Source organism: Pelecanus crispus, chromosome 1 (genome assembly GCF_030463565.1).
Source record: "Pelecanus crispus isolate bPelCri1 chromosome 1, bPelCri1.pri, whole genome shotgun sequence".
In the NCBI taxonomy this organism is placed as follows: Eukaryota; Metazoa; Chordata; class Aves; order Pelecaniformes; family Pelecanidae; genus Pelecanus; species Pelecanus crispus.
This window is the reverse complement of record NC_134643.1, coordinates 14,644,733-14,662,965: the sequence shown is the minus strand read 5'-3', so window position 1 is coordinate 14,662,965 and position 18,233 is coordinate 14,644,733. Positions and strand designations below refer to the sequence as shown.

General features: G+C 41.0%; 1 protein-coding gene across 3 annotated transcripts; it reads left to right on the top strand.

Annotated features, from left to right (window-relative positions):
- The first annotated feature begins 458 nt into the window (after positions 1-458).
- On the top strand, positions 459-18,197 carry DNAJC2 (DnaJ heat shock protein family (Hsp40) member C2). 3 transcript variants are annotated; one of them, XM_075728021.1, is made up of 17 exons: positions 459-516; positions 1,325-1,515; positions 2,147-2,222; positions 4,393-4,491; positions 6,762-6,903; positions 8,120-8,200; positions 9,004-9,069; positions 10,835-10,926; positions 11,028-11,149; positions 12,027-12,176; positions 12,500-12,588; positions 12,675-12,744; positions 14,351-14,535; positions 15,819-15,919; positions 16,554-16,661; positions 17,393-17,547; positions 18,077-18,197. In XM_075728021.1, exons 1-17 carry the CDS (start codon positions 459-461, stop codon positions 18,149-18,151), a joined length of 1,860 nt encoding a protein of 619 aa, XP_075584136.1. In that variant the 3' UTR covers positions 18,152-18,197. The 3 variants fall into 3 exon arrangements, with proteins under 3 accessions (XP_075584136.1, XP_075584138.1, XP_075584137.1); XM_075728022.1 differs by lacking the exon at positions 459-516 and adding an exon at positions 778-1,044; XM_075728023.1 differs by lacking the exons at positions 12,500-12,588; positions 12,675-12,744 and having other exon boundaries at positions 478-516.
- The last annotated feature ends 36 nt before the right edge of the window (positions 18,198-18,233 follow it).

Below are 18,233 nucleotides of genomic sequence, written 5' to 3'. Positions count from 1 at the left end.
GCTTCCGGCCGGGCCGCGCCGGGGGGACACAAAACGGGGGTGCACCGGCCCGTGCGCGCCGCGGACCTCGCGCCACCGGAATGTCCTTCCCCCCCGGCACCGCTGCCCCCGCCAGAGAGTTCCGCCCGCCACAGCGGCCGGCGGGGCGGCCTGCGCCGCGCCGGTTAAACCCGCACCGCGCCGAGCCGCGGGCCCGGGCTCGGGCTGCCTCCGGGCTCGGCTGCGCCTCGTCTCCGACGCCGGCCTCGTTGCGGAGAGGCGGCGTGGAGCAGGCAGGGGGGCGAGGGGGTGGGCGGGGGGCCGGGCCCCGCCGGGCCGCTTATCCCGCCGCACGCCGCTGCCGCCCCGGAAGCGCTCGCCGGGCGCCTCCATGCGCCGGCTCCTGGCAACCGGCGAGGCGAGGCCAGCGGGGCCCGGCGCCCAGGCCCGAGGCGCGCCCAGGCCCGCCGCCCGCCGCCATGCTGCGGGGCGCGCAGGAGGGGCAGGCCACGGCCGTCTCCGGGCCGCTGTCGGCCGGTAGGTACCGCCGGCCCCGCGGGAGGGAGCGGGAGGAGCGGCCCGGCCGCGGGGCTGCAGCTGGTGCCGAGCCGCGGCCGGTGGAGTCGGCGCGTCGGGGGGGACCGGGGCCGGGGTCGGAGCTGGAGCTGGGGCCAGGACCAGGACCGGGGCGGTGCTGCCGGGATCTCCCGCTGCCGCCGAGGCGCGGGGCACCCCTCTGCCGCTGCTGTCAGGACCGGGGCTTCCCCCGGTCTGAGCCGCTGCGTACTCCGGGGGAACAGACCCGCCCCTCGGGCACCTGCTGCGGCGTTAGCGCCGGAAAACCGTCCGTTTCTGGCGAGCTTTGCCGTTTATTCTACTTTAATGCTGGCCTCTCACGTGTTGCGCCTGCCTTGGTGCTCATTTCAAGTCAGTGTGTGAGCAACAAGTCTGGGTTCGCTGCCAGAGGGAGTGGCCTGTGTAAGAGGGAGCGGGAACGCAGAGAAGATCAATCCAAATTTAATATTTCTGCCGCAGTTACCTCCTCTATTACCAAAGTAAAAAAAGGTATTAAATATAATTTAACATGTGCGTTCCTTTAACTTGAAAGCACGTTTCGAGCTTTGAGAACGCCGTGAAGCGTTTGGAAGATACCATCTGATAGGCATGTGTTCTGGTTCTTGCAATCTTGAAAGCAGTCTGCTGTTTTCAGAGCGAACTAGAAGATTTGGCAATCTGTAGCCTAGTGTGATGCAGTCCTTTTATGGGCTTTGATGGGGTTGAATTTAAAAAAAAAAAAAAAAGTGAACCGCAGAAGGTGAAGTTGCTTTTATGTTTTTGCTTATAGCATCAGTACTCTGTCAAGTGGAACCTGTGGGAAGATGGTTTGAAGCATTTATTAAGAGGAGAAACATAAATGTTTCTGCCTCTTTCCAGGAGCTAGAAGATGAGAAGGAACTTTCTGAAGAATCAGGGGATGAAGAATTGCAGCTTGAAGAATTTCCTATGCTAAAAACCCTTGATCCAAAGGACTGGAAGGTATCCAGTTGATGTAGATTAGCGTTAATTATTTTTGCTGGAAATTTCCTGTCAAAGTTACCTGCCATTCCCAGCTGCTAAAGATCCCCCTCCTCCTCCCCTCCCATGCCACTCTGCATTGGTTTGTGTCCCTTAGCGTTATAGCTGGGTTTGTATTTTCCACGCATAACCAGTTGACAAGGGCAAACTCAAGCACACGTTAGGGTAAGATCTTAGTCTTGAACTGTTGTTTTTCATTTTACTGCCTGTAAGCATTAAAAGTGTCTCTTCTCCCTGTTACTGCCTCCCCTATTCTGGAATTGCCTTAGCACTCTTAACATTAAAGACAGCAGTTCAATTTTCCAATAACTAAACTTCCTAGGATTCAGTGCTTTAATCCAATTTAGATTAAGCTACTTGAATTACTGTAACAGTGGCTTAATTTATTGATATTTGGTTATTCAATAATTCTGGCCTTTACAACAGTTGGTGTTTTTCTAATATTTATTGAGAGGTAAGAATTCTGCCTCTTGTTTTTAAAAGATGGGGAAGAGAACTGTTTTTCTGCATGTGTTGTGTTGTGGCTTTTTTAGGTCGTATTTATCAGTGCTTATTAGGGTTCTTGGTTTGTTTTGGGTTTTTTTTTCCTCAGAATCAAGACCATTATGCAGTTCTTGGGCTAGGAAATGTACGATACAGGGCTACTCAGAAACAAATCAAAGCAGCTCGTAAGTACCTCTCCTTCATAAGCATACCTTTCTTTCAGATGTACACAGCTGTTTTCCACGTGAAAATGCATACATGTCATGAACAAGCTTTTTATTGTTTCACAGGCCTAAAAATGCCTGCTCTTTGATTTGTGTTGCTTACCAGCCTTCTAAGTTCACATCACAGCTCCAAAATCCACAGGCCTAAAGCTAGGAAATTCAAAAATTTCACTGAGTTCACATCTCGGCTTTCTTGCCTGTATTTTTTGTCAACAAACCTGAGACTATAACTGTACATTTCTGCATTTCTGAGTCTGCATAGCCCTGCCCTATGTGTTTCAGTAGAGTTGGTACCTTGAAGCCCCCTTACAATGGTTACCTGCCACCTTAACGCTAGTGAGTGTTTAAGAAGTACGCTGCTGTTGTCATTCTGATTAAACTGAGCATTGCATGGGAATGGAGCAGCAGCTCTTGAATTTTCAGGTATTGAAGTAATTAAAAGTTACTTAGGCCACTGAGAAGCTCAGTTTTGGTCATCTTTGGTCATTTTACCGTGTGAAAACTGTAGAGTTCCTGAAGCTGGATCTCTGGGATATTACTAAGCCGTTAAAAATGTAGTCTTGTGAGGTTAAGTTTCCTTGACATTTTAAGTAAGTAAAAAGTAGAACTTGGAAGTGCCACATGTGCTGCTTAATGATGTCACGGGCCTGTGCCTTAAATCGTAACATGATTCAGAAGTGCATGCAGGTGATCAGGGGTATTTTATGGTACTTGCATATGAAGGAACAACATGTTGGGCTTCAGAACTTCTTTTCCTAGAAAGCAACGTGACCAAGAGTTGACTTTGCAAGAAGGATGCAAGTATTTAGTGAAGGAAGATTTAAAAGTATGCTGAAGATTGTTCAATAGCCTTTATGAAATAAGCTGATGGTTTTGTGAATTGATTTTGCAAGCAATTGTCTGTGTAACTGTACCACTGTGAGTAGATCGCTGTCCTCAGTGAAACCACAGGTGAAGATTAAGTTACTCCCAAATGCAAATGGGTGGAAATTAGCAAATTACCAACTTGCACAGGAAATTATGGTGCCTCAGGTACATGTTGCTTAGCAGTGCCACCATGGAGCATTGTGCTGATACAGCACAGAGCAACACCTATTCTGGTGATGATTAGTGGTCTCGCTAATCTTGTCGAGCAAGAGCTGGGGCATCTCTCTCTTTAGGATCCTAACAGCACTCAATTATTACATGGTGGTGTAGAGATTTGAGTCTTTCTCACCAGTATGTACTGTGCTTTTCCTATTTTTAAGAAGGGTTCTGGTTTGTTTCTCAAAAGGCAGGCTGCTCTAACTACTTGCATGATATCTTCTCTCTGGTATTTTATAGCGAGCCAAGAAAGGTACGTTTTATGTTGTATGATGATATGGCTAGACCTTTTGGCAAAGAAGTCAGTTTAAAATCTGATTTTACTGTTTAAACACTAAGACAACCTTGGTAGCAACTTCAGTAGATACTCTGTAAGTGTTAGTTAAATGTTAGGATTTAAGGCCTGAGCAGAGAGAGTTTGACCACGAAGTCTGTGTGCGTGCTTAATGTTATCTATGGGTAAGTGCAGCAGTCTTCACAGGCTCATGGCTGTAGTTTCCTTGCTAAATTTCATCTTGGATTGTGTTCAGAACTTGAGTAAAGGGATAGAATACAATTTTTATTTCATCTGAACTACTTTGCTTTTCATTAGAAATAACAACTAAAATGATAGTAATTATTTTTATTTTTCCAGTATGATTGCAGAGGGAATTGTACAATCTTGCACAATTAAGGTGCCGAAACTGCATTGTGCTTAAACTGTACACTCAGAGTTACTGAAGCACTTTGCTATGCATAATATTAGAATAAGTCCCAGAAAATCAGTACTTCTTCAGCTGATGATGGTGGAATAGGGTTTCTGAGTTGTGGTTATTTTGTGTCCCGGCAATGATGAAAAAAATTTAATTCTGACAATAGTGTTAAATCAAAGAAAGTTCATTAACTCGTAACTGTTTAATTCCTGATGTTTTGGGGGGTTGGTTAGTTTGTTTGTTTATAAGTATCTAATTAGAGAAATGTCAGCTGGAATTATTGTATTACTTGGTTGTTTGTGAGAATAAATTGTCGATGATGAAGTATTTCTAAACCTAATGCATCTATTTGCTAGATAAGTCCATGGTTTTGAAACATCATCCAGACAAGCGAAAAGCTGCAGGGGAACAGATAGGAGAAGGTGATAATGATTATTTTACATGCATAACTAAAGGTAAGGAATTGATCCCTCTTATAGATACTCTCTCAATCTACTTGATTATCTGAAATGTATTTGTAGTACTTTATTAGGCTTTTAAAGAATTGTCAATTACTAAAAAGCCAGAGAAGTTCTTTTCCATTTTAGAAAACTGCCTCAGTAGAGATTGCATAAGTATAACTTCTCTCTGGGTAGAAGGAGTATGGGAATGCACTGATAAGACGTTTGTCTGCTGTGCCGCTTAATGATAAAATGTGAACACTTGTAGCAGCGTATGCAGAGATGAACCGCTGGAGGTGGCCATGTACCTGGGATAAACTGGTTTGCTGTAAAGTAATTCCCCTAGGACACCAACAGCAATTGGAAAATCTGAATTCTAATGTGCTTACTCTGCCAACAGAGCATCTGTTGATTTCTTGTAGGATACCAGTTTCTTCAGCTGCTCTTTTTTTGTCCACAGATGACCAAGTGACCTCAATTGAATAACATTTCCTTTCTTGCCTGTAGTGACCTAAAACACCGCTGCTGGACGATTCCAGGGCCATAGGGAGTGTTCTAGGTGTATGACTTAAGCCTCCAGAAATGCTTTGGAGTTTGGCTTTTTTGTTTCCTTTAAACAAAATTTTTTTGACTCAATAAGGTCAGGGCAGGAGGAAGTCTTGGAATTTGTGTGTTCTAAACTTTCTTCTTCTGGGTGTCTTCTTACAATACTAGTTAAAATGTTTGATGATATGTTACAAAAGCTAATGATGTTTTCAGCCTCCAAAGGAAAAAAAGTTACCAAACGTGATTTTTTTTTATCCCATAGTTGCAGTCCTGTCTGAAACTGGCAGATATTTATAAGAACAACCTGCTCCTGAATTCGGGAATATGCTCTGTGTTCTACATGCAAGGAGCAAAATATGTTTCCCATTAACTGCTTACGATCCAAGTTAAGGATAAACAAAAAGGAAAGCACAAAGTGGCATAGAAGTGGAGTAATGCTTCCAGGCAGCACTGTGGAGGAAGGAAATGTGGTGGTAGGAAAGGGGAATCTGGAGTAAGAGCAAGTGGTAATGGAGAGGAGAGAAGAAACTTGGAAAGGCAGGAGTATGTAGGGGGTATTCAGAGCTGGGTCTGACAAAGGAGTGAGTGGGAGATACCGTGCTGGGGGAACTGAGTATGTGGGAGTAGAACAGGGGATCTGCATGAAAGGGACATCTCTTAGATAGAAGAGGAACCAAGAGATGTGCACAGAATTTCTTGGATCAGGAAAATGGTATGAAGGTTACTGAAGCTCCTAGCTTGCAATGTAGAGGATACTTGGCGTCATTTAGAGTATTGGCAGAGGGAAGTCCCTTCCCAGAGAGGAAGGGAAGACTGGCAGACAGCAGCTCATTGGTGGTCCCTTGCATTCCTTCCTCTCTTCATTAGCATGCGCAGTGAGATGGGTTTACAGAACCACAGAGCACCACGGTCTCCTCCAGCTTATCACCTTCTAGATCTGACTTTCATGGTGCAGTGTTCTCTGTCCAGGGATGCAGTCAGCCCATGAATGATCGCAACATGAATTTGATTCCTTTGACTTTTCACTCTTATTGAAAAATAGTAGGTATTGTAGAACTGGCAGACAAAGTAATTCCACGCTTCCCTGAGAGAAAACAAGAGTTTACTGAAGCTACAGTGCATGTGATTTCCAGGTTATAAGATTCAGTAATGTGATGCTCCCCAACTGCAGGACTGTAAGAACAGGAAAACTGGCCGCGCATGCCTGTTTTGAATAGTAGCTATGTGGTGTTTTATACTCTTTCCGAGTCTCAGTACAACTTCATCATGAGCTGCAAAAATTCTAATGAATGGCTCCTGTTCTTGCCAGTTCGGACGTCGTATTAACTCAGGAACTGCTTTTACTCCGTACCTGTCTTAGTAGACTGGTTTTTGTCAATTTATCTGCAGGGATCTGATGTAGGATAAAAGCCTAGAGATGTCACGCCCAAACTGCCAGTGCCTGAACCAAATTTACTGCTATAAATTTTTTTTTTAAATATACTCTGGTTTGTTATATCATAATGGTTCAATGTGTTGTTTTTCATAAACGTTTTTCTCCTACTTAGTTTAACAGGAATTGACAACAATGCTATTTGGTGTCACTAAAATAATTAAATATCAAGCTGTACAGAATGATAGATCCAACACAGATCTGAGAGCATCTTTTTAAACATTTAGAACCTTTTTTGTAACATTCCCACCTTGTGCGGAAGGCTCACTTTTGTCTCATGTTTTATGTCTGGTAACTTTTTTTTCAGCTTATGAAATATTATCTGATCCTATGAAACGACGAGCATTTAACAGCATAGATCCTACTTTTGATAACTCTGTACCTTCCAAAAGTGAAGCAAAAGAAAACTTCTTTGAAGTTTTTTCACCAGTTTTTGAAAGAAATGCCAGGTAAGCTATGTCAGACTGCCTTTGCTGTTGCTGGAGAATCAGCATTTGCAAACTCTTCTGGCACTGTGTTTGTAACAGGTGTGATTTTAAGGGATGCTGGGAGATGCATTAATTTGCTAGAAATGTAATACAAGTAAAATAGTGCATTCTCTGTTATTTCATTTTAAAATAATCTGAACTGTCACACTGGTGGCATTTTTTGATTTGTTTGTTTGACCCATGAGATTTAAAAAAAAAAAAAAAGTCTGTTCTCAGCTTCATATTACTTACTGTCCTTTTTGTACAACACATTGTTTCATCTTACAATTATTTACTCTACCAAGTGTGTGTATGCTACTGACTAAAAATTCCTTTTTCTATGATTTTCTTATGAGGGTGACACATTAACAGAAGACAATAGTTATGTTCACAATTTAGCTGGTTAAAAGAGAAGATAAATGTAACTATCAATATTTGGTGGTTCTCTCTTAAGGTGTGTGACTTCTTTCTGCATTTGGTTCACGCTTGCCAATTAACTTTGTATTAAGGCTGTCACAATAGAAGTCTATTTCACCTTTTATGAAAAAAAGCGTTTTATTGTGTGAGGTACTTTACAACACATTCTGAACAATCTGTTGATTATTTAAAGTAGATTTATTGAATCTTTTATCAAGTATTCCAGAAATTCAGACCTGTATCTGTGGTTGTCAGATGGGTTGTTCCCTTCTCTGCTTGGAAATGGATGCTGTGTCATGGAACAACAAATTCTAGAGCCTATGGAAGATTTCCCTCTTTGTAGGGAAAAAATGGAATGGAAGCAGAGCATGCATTATTCCCTCATACTCCATTAGAATATGTGGGAAACTTCCTGTAGCCTACCATAGAGCCGAGTTATTCACAGAGCACCTTTTGTCCACTTCCTGTAAGCTTCTCTACCAGAGGAATGTGTATGGACAATTGAGCATCTACAAAGATAGCTTATGCTGCATCAGGTCTCCTTGTAGGCACACCAAACTCAGGCAGGAGGAGTTTGCTTTTCTGGGGGCGCTTCCCAGAAAAGGCCATATCTGAAGGATGTTTAGAAGGAACTCTCCTGTTTTCTTCCTTGTTCTGGCGCCCCTCTGTGTTTGCGGGAGGGAGCCTCTGATTTGGTATTTTGATTCTGTACTTAACATGTGCCATGCTATGAAGTAAGATTTTAAGTATTATTTCTTGAATATATCCATTCATTTTTCAGGTGGTCAAATAAGAAAAATGTTCCTAAACTTGGGGATATGAACTCATCATTTGAAGAGGTAGATGCATTCTATTCATTTTGGTAAGTTAGCTGATACCTTAGTTTCTATTCACAGTATTCAAGACGTGATATAAAGGGCTTGCAGGCTCTTTTGTATGTAGGTTGTTGTCTGTGGTCTGTTCTGACCTAGTAATGTCACGAAATTACCCCACAGCTGTTTGCTGCCTTCCACAAACTGAGCTGGCTTTCTCCTAGCTAATACATCCACGTTGTAAATTCACAGTTACAGCGGGAGCTTCTGACAGTTCTCTGGCCACAACGGCTGTGAACCGAGTTGACCCACAGACTAGAAGTGGGGTTCATCTCGCCTAACTTGTGCCTTCCGTGGAGATGTCTACTAGGTATTTAAGCTCCCCTAGCTCAGGGAGGTGTGTCTAGTCCAATAAAGTCAGTACAGTTTATGGCTTGACTCATCTGCTAAATACGGATGCTTATATAAAGATTAAATTAATTGCTCTCTGAACTCTACAAGACTGCACTGTATCTCCACTGCCTGTAATGGGAGCTTAGACAACTGCAGTGTAGACATTCAGAGTTGGTGAGATTGATACCATCCTAAAATACACTCTGTCCTACAGTACAGATAGATGTAAATCATTACTTTCAGTAGCATCTTGTGTTCTGACTTAACATGGTGGAATCATTGTAGGTGCAATGTAATTGTAAATTATGTATTATAAACTGTAAATAACAATATAATTGCCTACAAAAAACTAAGAGTAAAAAAGGTAGATTATTTGTAATAGCTTTGCTGTTCAGTTGTTTTGTTTTGTTTTTTTTTTCCATTCATTCTTGGTTTGTTTTTTTACTTTTATTTACTTTAGGTATAATTTTGATTCCTGGAGAGAGTTTTCCTATTTAGATGAAGAGGAAAAAGAAAAAGCAGAATGGTATGTAAGTAAAAAGAAATTTGACAGGAGACTGAGGGATTGATAGAGCAAGATTTTCCAACTTTCTGTTAGACTAAGTTGTAGGAAGAAAGGTAGCCAAACGAAGACTGAATTCCACTCTCCCAGCTTAGTAGTCAGTCATGGACTTGAACAGGACTGACTGTGGGCTTCTCTTTGTCTTGTGTAATTGAAATAGCTCTTGCTTGCATCGCAGAGGTGTTTCTGAGGTGCTTTGAAATGTGTGTTCATTTAACTTCAGACTTGCAGTTCCAGCAAGTCCCAAACACAGGTTGAGCCTGGAGCCAGAACAGAGTGGATAAGTAAGCAGGTATCATTTCGCTTTCCAACTCTTTATTAAACTATGCTGAGACAAGTGACGCTTTCTAGTATTTAGAGAGATTATTTCTGATGGTTTGATGTTAATAAAAATTGTGTTTGTTGACGTAGTGATAGTTGCTGAATTACTCGGACCACATCGCTATTGGAAAATACGTTCTATTTTTACCCTTCCTACAGTTATAAACACAGAATGTTCAAGTTAGAACATCAAATCATTTAGTCTAGCGCGTATTTCACAGGACACAACCTTTCACTTAGTCATCCTTGTATAACCGTAACTGGCGTTGTATGAACCTCTTCTTCCAAGTTTAAATAGAAATCAATTTTGTAGTTCGATTCAGTGGGTAGCTTGCTTTGTGGCTAAAAACTGTGCCATATTTAGGCTGTAGCTAGGCATTCGTTCCTCTTCTCTTACGCCTTTTCCTGCTATTAAATTTTTTGAGCCTCTCTGGACCCAATCTTCTCTCTCCTGTGAAAGCACTGTAATCAATTCCATATCACTTGTATTTTTGATAAATTATACAGATTAATCTTTAGGCTTCTCATTGGAAGGCTCTTGAACTATTTGCATAGCTCTTTTTTGTGCTTTTTCTTGTTATTAGTGTCCCTTTTAAAAAATGTTTAGACAAATGGTGCATGGTATGCTGTACTTCAGAGAGAGAACTACGTTTCAGCTTCTGTTCAGATAGTCACAATTCTTGTTATCCCTTCTTGCCAAAGGTGATGTTGCTTGTGTTTTAAACTTTCAATCTACTTGTAGTAGTCTCCTACTCTGTTACTGGGATTGTTTTCTTTGTTCTGAGGTATATTGTTCTGTATTTGCTTGTGTGGATGAGGATATAGACCCCCACTAAAAATTTGCCTCTTTGACAGCACTGACAAATATTTTCAGGTGATTTATCCAATTTTTAATCTGTTTAACCTGAGCTGTATTTTACCGGAGTGAATCCAGCATGATTCTACTGGAGTGTCACGGTACTTCATAGAAAGTGTTCTTTCTGTGCAGATGGGTTTACTTGACACGACCTATATTCTGTAAAGTGGAGATAATTTGACACTGATTATATTGCTGCCCTTTAATTAAACTGTATACCAGCATTTCAGTTGTTTTGCTTGGGTTTCATGTTAGGTCAACAAGTGGATTACACTTTAAAAATGAAGTCCATGATCTCATTCCTTGCAATGACAGATAAGCAGCTTGTTTTGTTAGGTGTTTTGAAGGTTTATGTAATTGTGTAAATGCTTAGCACTTTTGACATGAGCTTGGGGCCTGGAACTTCTTTTTTTTTTTTAAGTCTATTTTTGAAGTATTCAGAGAAGAGCATCAGTGTGGGGAAACTTTTTTTTAAGAAGTTTGTTGTTGAATTTCTAACAGATTGACACTGTAAGGTATTAGCACTGAACTAGTTATGCTTTCCCTTTTTAGTCGAGATGAAAGGAGGTGGATTGAAAAGCAGAACAGAGCTGCCAGAGCATTGAGAAAAAAAGAAGAAATGAACAGAATTAGGACACTTGTTGGTGAGCATGCAAACTGCTGGTTTTTTAAAGAGAGGTTTGTTAACTAACAGTGGAAATCTCCTGTTTTTCTTTTGTATGTGATGCATCCTTTCTTCTGCCAGACAATGCATACAGCTGTGATCCCAGGATAAAGAAATTTAAGGAGGAAGAAAAGGCAAAAAAAGAAGCAGAGAAGAAAGCAAAGGTAGAAGCAAAACGAAAAGAACAGGAGGCAAAAGAAAAAGTAAGTTAACTACTTTATTTGGGTTGAAGAACCCTGGTTCATTCCCACCTGATCCACTGCTTCAGCTTCTAGATGTGTCAGAAAGCTAGTTAGAATTATATTGGGGTTTAAAGATGTGTTGTCTTCAATCCCTGTGCAACAGGCAGTGCAAGACTGACAGCCTTTTGAGAATTATTTGAAAACAAGGAGCACAGATCTGAAACAAAAAGACTTCTAAAATTGCTTTCTGTTGTTGCATACACTTCCTCTGGTTTAGAGGCAGTTGTTAAGTTCTGTGGCCTACTTTCCTTTTTCATAAAATGGATACAGCTGTTTGCCTTGTGTATGGTCTGTGAGTGGTTGATTGGTATGAAACACTTTGAGGTGACATAACATACTTGATTTAATATTAACAGTTTGGAAAAGATGGCTCTGAAAAGAGTACCAGGAATGAAAGGGAACTGTAAGGTGCTAAAAAGCAACTTAAAGGACAATACTGGAGCACTGCAAGACATGATGTTAATAACAATGCAGGAGATATGTTGGACCACTGTATTTTTCCAAGCTTATACTCTTGGGGCAGGCATAGGAAATTTCATACAGTTTTATGTCTTCATTGTAAAGGAAGTCAGGATTTATAAACTAGGAGTCCTCATAGTGAGTGTTTGAATTAATGCCAACTGGTGCATGTTTCATCACCTCCCTCAAAATTCTTCAAAAACCAAACATTAAAGTATTTAATTAAAAAAAAAAAAAACACCAAAAAAACACCAAAAACCCACCCCAAACCCATAAAAACCACCAAAACCAGAAACAGCACATTTTAATATTGAATGACTGAATGACCCTGTAACAGTGTGACTTTGAGGTTTTTTTGTTTTTTTCCTTTTGATTGCAGCAAAGACAAGCAGAATTAGAAGCAGCACGGTTAGCAAAAGAAAAGGAGGAAGAAGAAGTTAGGCAACAAGCATTAGTAGCAAAAAAGGAAAAAGAGATACAGAAAAAAGCAATCAAGAAGGAAAGGCAAAAACTGAGAACAACATGCAAGGTATTTAAATGTTATTATAGTGAAATATAGGTTACATCTGTGAAAGTAGTATGTTTGCTTAGATCAGACCCTATCACATGCTTGCTTGTTCTTATGGCTGGAGATGGGTGTATAGAAAGTGGGTTTACTAAAAAGCAAACTACTAAAACAACTACTTATCATACGGTTTTGAGTTACGACTGAAGCTGGGTCCAACCTATTAGTTACGACTAAATAGGTCCAAACACAGCTGTCGCTGAAGAACGCTGTGTGTTAAGACTTTGTCTGAAGGAACAGGACAATAAAGTTCAAGAACTTTGTAGAACATGTATTTCTGCTTCCAGAACTGGAATTACTTTTCTGATAATGAGGCAGATTGTGTTAAAATGATGGAGGAGGTGGAAAAGCTTTGTGATCGTCTTGAGCTAGCAAGGTAAGTCTTCCTGCTGCTGATTTCTGCTCGTTTTGATACCCATGTTTCTACTAGCTATCCGTTGTAACTTAATAATTTATTTTTAGTCTGCAATGCTTGAATGAAGCACTTACATCCACAACAAGGGAAGGAGGAAAGGCGGCTGTAGTAAAACAGGTAATTATGCTGAGTGTCAAATCAAAGTAACAGAATGATTTGGTTTGTGAAATCTACATGACTGAATCAAAGTAAGATACAACATAGCTGCTTTGGAATCATGCCTGTTAAACACAAAGACCTGAGTTCCAGAGTCCCCAGGCAGAGTTGATCTCTGCTCCATTTTACATAGTGCAGTTTGTGGCTAGTGAAATAACCAGGGTCAGCTGAGAAAAAAAATAGGTGTTTTTAATTAGTAAAGGACACAAAACCTACCACTGGTACAGTATACAGAAACAGTAGAGGAATTTAATTTTGCCCAACAATGGGTAGCAATTACCTAGAGGGGAAGGAGGGCAGCCTTAGCCTATTCTGTTACACAAGAAAAATCCTAGTCTAGGATCTGTGACCGGGGGCTAGATCCACAAAAGGACTTAAGCGCTGCAGGCTGTAGCCACTGGAAGGGCCAGTGGGTTGAATACCAAAGTATGGGAAAAGCAAGACACTTGCGATCAAGATTTACAAAACTCAGCAAGGATCTGCCTAAATTTGGCAGCAGGAAAAAGCCATCTGGACTAATAAGTCCAAACCCGCATCCTGCAGGAAGAATAAGGTGCTTTCATCCGCTTTGGACTCATAGCTGTGAACTTTCTTTCCTGGTGGGGAAGATGATCTGTCCCCATCCCAGGGCCAGGTTTACTCATCAGACAACTTGAGACTCAAATCCCTCTTGTTCTACAGGGGACTGAATCCAGTCTCCCAGTCTCCAGGATTGTGTTCCAAACACAGGACAGTCACCTTTCTGTCTCTCTGTTAAAACTGTTCTACTTTTGCATTAATAAAAATTATGTCAGATAACTTTCCTTTTGCCAGGGAGATTTTACTATGAGATAGACAGCAAGAAATCTATTTTGAGCATCCTGCCAACAGCTGTAAGTGCATAGCTTTTTTTAATGATGCCAAGACTGGATTGGGCCTGCTCAGAAGCAGATAATGTTAAAGATACATCACACCACAGTCTCAAGATGTGATCACAGTTCACAAAGATGTGCGACGAATAACTTAAATTCTGCTGAACTGCTTGCCAACAAACTACACATGGCCATCTAACCCGAATAAGCTCTTAGTAACTAAAATCTGGGTTGTTGCAGTTAATGCTAACTTGGAATAACCATAGCAACTGAGAATTTCTGGCATAACCAGGCTTAGGTACCAGTTAGGTTGGAAGATTTGGGAATCAGCGCATTCAACATGAATGTTTAACTGCCCTCACCAGTCCCTTTAGGTTCTTAATACTTTTGTGGATCTGTCCCTGTAAGTCAGGTCTTAGCCTGGACATTCATGCTAGATTCAGAAGTTTTGCCTTAATCCTGGGAGTGTTCATTTCATTTCCTAGTGAACTTGTGATGGATTCCTGCTGTAGCTCCTAATTGGGGATGGCCAAATTTACGCACAAGATGGAGGGAAACAATCCTGGAGCAGATAAGCTCCTCCATTTCCTTACGTATAATGTACAGAATGGAAACTAAGTAAAATTCAAGGCTCAAAGCAATTCCAGAGAGAGGGTTTGTTTCACTGTAACATGTAAAAATAAATAAATAAATGATGTTTGTTTACAATCCTTCAGATAGAAGAAATAAATGAACAAATAAGGCGAGAGAAAGAAGAGGCAGAAGCTCGTATGCGCCAAGCAACAAAGAGTTCAGAAAAGTCAACTACTGGTGGTGGAGGGGGAAGCAAAAATTGGCCAGAAGATGATTTACAGTTGTTAATTAAAGCTGTGAACCTCTTCCCAGCAGGGACTAACTCAAGGTAGTTCTCGGGTTTGGTGTTAAAAGCCCTACTAGCAATTCTTAATTAAATAACAAGCATAATACAGCTTATTTTCAGACCATCCTAAGCATGATGTCAGTATAAGGATTCCCTAAACTTCCTCCTTTTCCTTGACTGTTGAGTAGCCTGTGGTTTGTCTTCTCTTAGTACTATGCTCTGTGTATCACTGGAGTTAGCTCTGGTCCTGTATCTTCTTTCCCCCAAACCTGGGACTCAGTCCATCAGCAAGATGGTGCTGAGGTGCGTGTTGGCACAGGGCTTACTACAGGATAGGCTCCAGTCATTAAAGCAGAGAACAAAACTGGAACAGTGACCGTGATGCAGCTGGGTAGGAATACTAGTGTGTAAGCTACTTCCAGTAGCTCCACAATGAATGTGAGAATGGTGTCTCCTCTACACAGTAGGAGGAAAACAGCCAGAGATATGAGTTAAGTGCCCCAGCTCTCTTTAGGGGAGAGCCAGGGGAAAAGGGAAAGGCTGGGCTTCACAGAAAACAGCACCAGCAATCATCTTACTAATAAGTATCAAGAACAGGAGCATGCGTTAAATCCTGTTCTTTCCCAGGAGTGAAATGCCTTCTTCCACTTAGGATTCACAGATTTGAAGCCTCCATTACAAGATTTGGATGCTTACTTTAAAAAAACAAGCTGTCATACTCTCTATGGAGATGATACCAGTACCTGTTTCTGCACCGCAGCACAGCAGTCAAGAGTACTCATTGAGAACACAGGCCTAGATACGGTCCTACTGTCTGATCAGGTGCAAATATTCCCCTCCATTTTCTAAGAATGCACTAGGAATAATTTGGGGGCTAGGGCTGTTCCAGGTCTCTCCTGTTGAAGCCCCTTTACCTGATGTTTAGGTATTTTCGGGGGCGGTGGAAACAGGGTTAGTAACTTCTCAGCCCTTTCAGTGCAGCCTGTGGTATTTAATGTCAGAGGTGTTTAGGGAATCCAGGAAAGCAACAGCTGAGCAGTTTTGAGGATTAGAGACTTGCACTTACGCACCTATATTCTGTCCCATCCTTCTTCTGTATCAGAAGCCAAGAAGCTCACCTAAGCTGACTGAATTCTTAAGGGAAAATTCCTGCATTTAGTGACTGAAAGCTTTCCAGGATAGTTACCATGACAGTTTATATGTATTTAAGTATGATTAAACTTACTTAGGAGTTGATATGAATGTGTACAGGAGCTTGAAAGTAGCTTCTGTGAAGATAAGCTATTATGTAATATGCTGGTTTGCCCTTTCTGTTTTTGCTTTAGGTGGGAAGTTATTGCCAATTACATGAACTTGCACTCTACTACTGGAACAAAACGAACAGCAAAAGATGTCATCAATAAAGCAAAGAGCCTCCAAAAGCTTGGTATCTGTATTACCTTGTTTCTGTAATAAGATGGTCTGCATGCTTCTACACAGCTTGGTTTTCTTTGAGCAGCATTGTGTTTCTGAGAAAATCCTCTGTATATCCCCAAAAGAAATGTAGTTCAGATGGAAGATTTAGAGGAGCATTTATGTGACTCAGTATTTGTATTTTCAGCCTAACAGCTATGGTGTAAGTCACCACCTCATGAGTGAATCTCAGGAGTTTGTTTAATCTAACTTGATGCACAGATGTCTAGGCCACATGCATTGCCTTGGCTCCTCTACACTCGGAGAGAGACAAACTGGCCTCTGAAAAAAAACTCATAATCCCTTTTGATTTCAGTGAAGCTGCAGATTTAGGCTTAAGCTTATACGGAGAAAGTATTCATCTGAGCAGTATAAAGCAGGATAGGTGCTGGAGAGCCAGATACTCTGAGTAAAGTTTATTAGACCCTGAAAGATTTTTTTTTTTTCTTTAACTCTACCAACCACTTTACCATCATTTTAAACAGTAGGAATTAGGTTTTTTGATTGTGTGATTATTAGCTTACAATAATCTGCTATATGGTTTTGTTATTACATCAAGCTTTAATTTTGTTGCAATAATTAGTCTCTTCAATGTCTGTTGCTCATAGACCCTCATCAAAAAGACGATATAAACAAGAAAGCATTTGACAAATTTAAAAAAGAACATGGTGTGGTGCCTCAGATGGACAGTGCTGCCCCCTCAGAACGATTTGAAGGTAAAGGTGAAGAGTTGCCTCTCCTGTGCATCTTAGTAATAAAGTAATCCAGAACATACTTGCTTACAAACAAACTTACTTAGCAAGCAAGAAAGTGATCCAGGCTCTGTTAGTGGATTTGAGGGTTTCTGGTATACACAGTACAAGCCACAGTTAACTAAATAGTGACAGTTTGAAATGCTTCTGGGTGAGGCAACAGGTTAAGTCTGATGCTGAGATTATCTGTTCCTCAGAGGGTGCTACATTTTCAGGTAAGAGGAGGCCTGAGGGGGATGCACTTGAGATACAGCATCATCCTACAGCTAAGCTTTGGTCTCCTGTTAAACCCCAAACACCTCCCATCAAATTCTGCAGACACTCACAGAAGGCTGCATTTCCTTACTAAGTGTTCCTTAGTGAAACACAAAAGGAAAAATTGCATTGCTGCCCTAATGCTGTAGCTTCACAGCTACAGTGATCTAACACCTAGCTGACAATGAAAGATGTTACCTTCTAACTTCTCTGTGCTTTATTTAAAGATCCCACTTGTCCAGTCAGTTTCAGGGTTGGGTTTGGGTTTTTTTCTTTTAGGTTTTTAGTACTGGGTAGCCCTTAGGTCAGACTAGCTGTATCACAAAACTGCAAGGATTTTAAATCAACTATAATAGGTTTTACAATATTTTCTTGGGCTTATCTCATAGACTCCTTATTAAATATTTTTTTCTTACTGTCATTTTTGCATTTAAAAACAGGATCACCTTTAGATTCATCCCCTTGGACTACAGAAGAACAAAAGCTTTTAGAACAAGCCTTGAAGACTTATCCAGTAAATACTCCCGAAAGATGGGAGAAAATAGCAGCAGCTGTTCCAGGCCGGTCAAAAAAAGACTGCATGAAGCGATATAAGGTAAGGTGCCTCACCTCCTTTGAGGATTGTAACTAAACTAGCCCAGGTCTTGTTAGAATCCTTTGCTTTTACTGTTGCTTTCCCTACCACAGACAGTATCTGACAACAGCAAACTAGCACAAGATGGAGCCTTATGGAGAAGCTTTTTTTTTTTTTGTAACTCAACCCTAAAAGAGCAGTAAGGATTGTTTTCGTCAGTGAAAGCAGTGGCTCTGGAAGCTGGGAAGGGAAGTCTGTCTCATGGAATCTGTCTTACAATTTTACAGCAAGCTCTTGTAGGTGGTAAAGTCCTATCCCTAGCCTCCTATAGGGAAAGTTCCTGCCACAGGGGAAGCAGATGAGCATTGACCTTTCATTAATTTATTTGTTTCTAAGAGAAGTTGTTTTAAGGTATTAAACTGTCTAGATTCCTCACTATGTTGAGAGCTAGAGTGTTTCAGGCTGAATCTATGTAGTGTTCAAAACCGCAGCATTGTTAACAAAGTTCCACATTTAGATAAGAATCTTTTTTTTTCCCCCAACTCCCCAGGAACTCGTTGAAATGGTCAAGGCAAAGAAAGCTGCTCAAGAACAAGTGATGAATGCTACTAAAGTCAAGAAATGACTCTTACTGACAATCTTTGTTTTATAATAAAAATGCAAATACTGTACATGTCTTCATTCCTTCCTTAATTATTTAGATACAC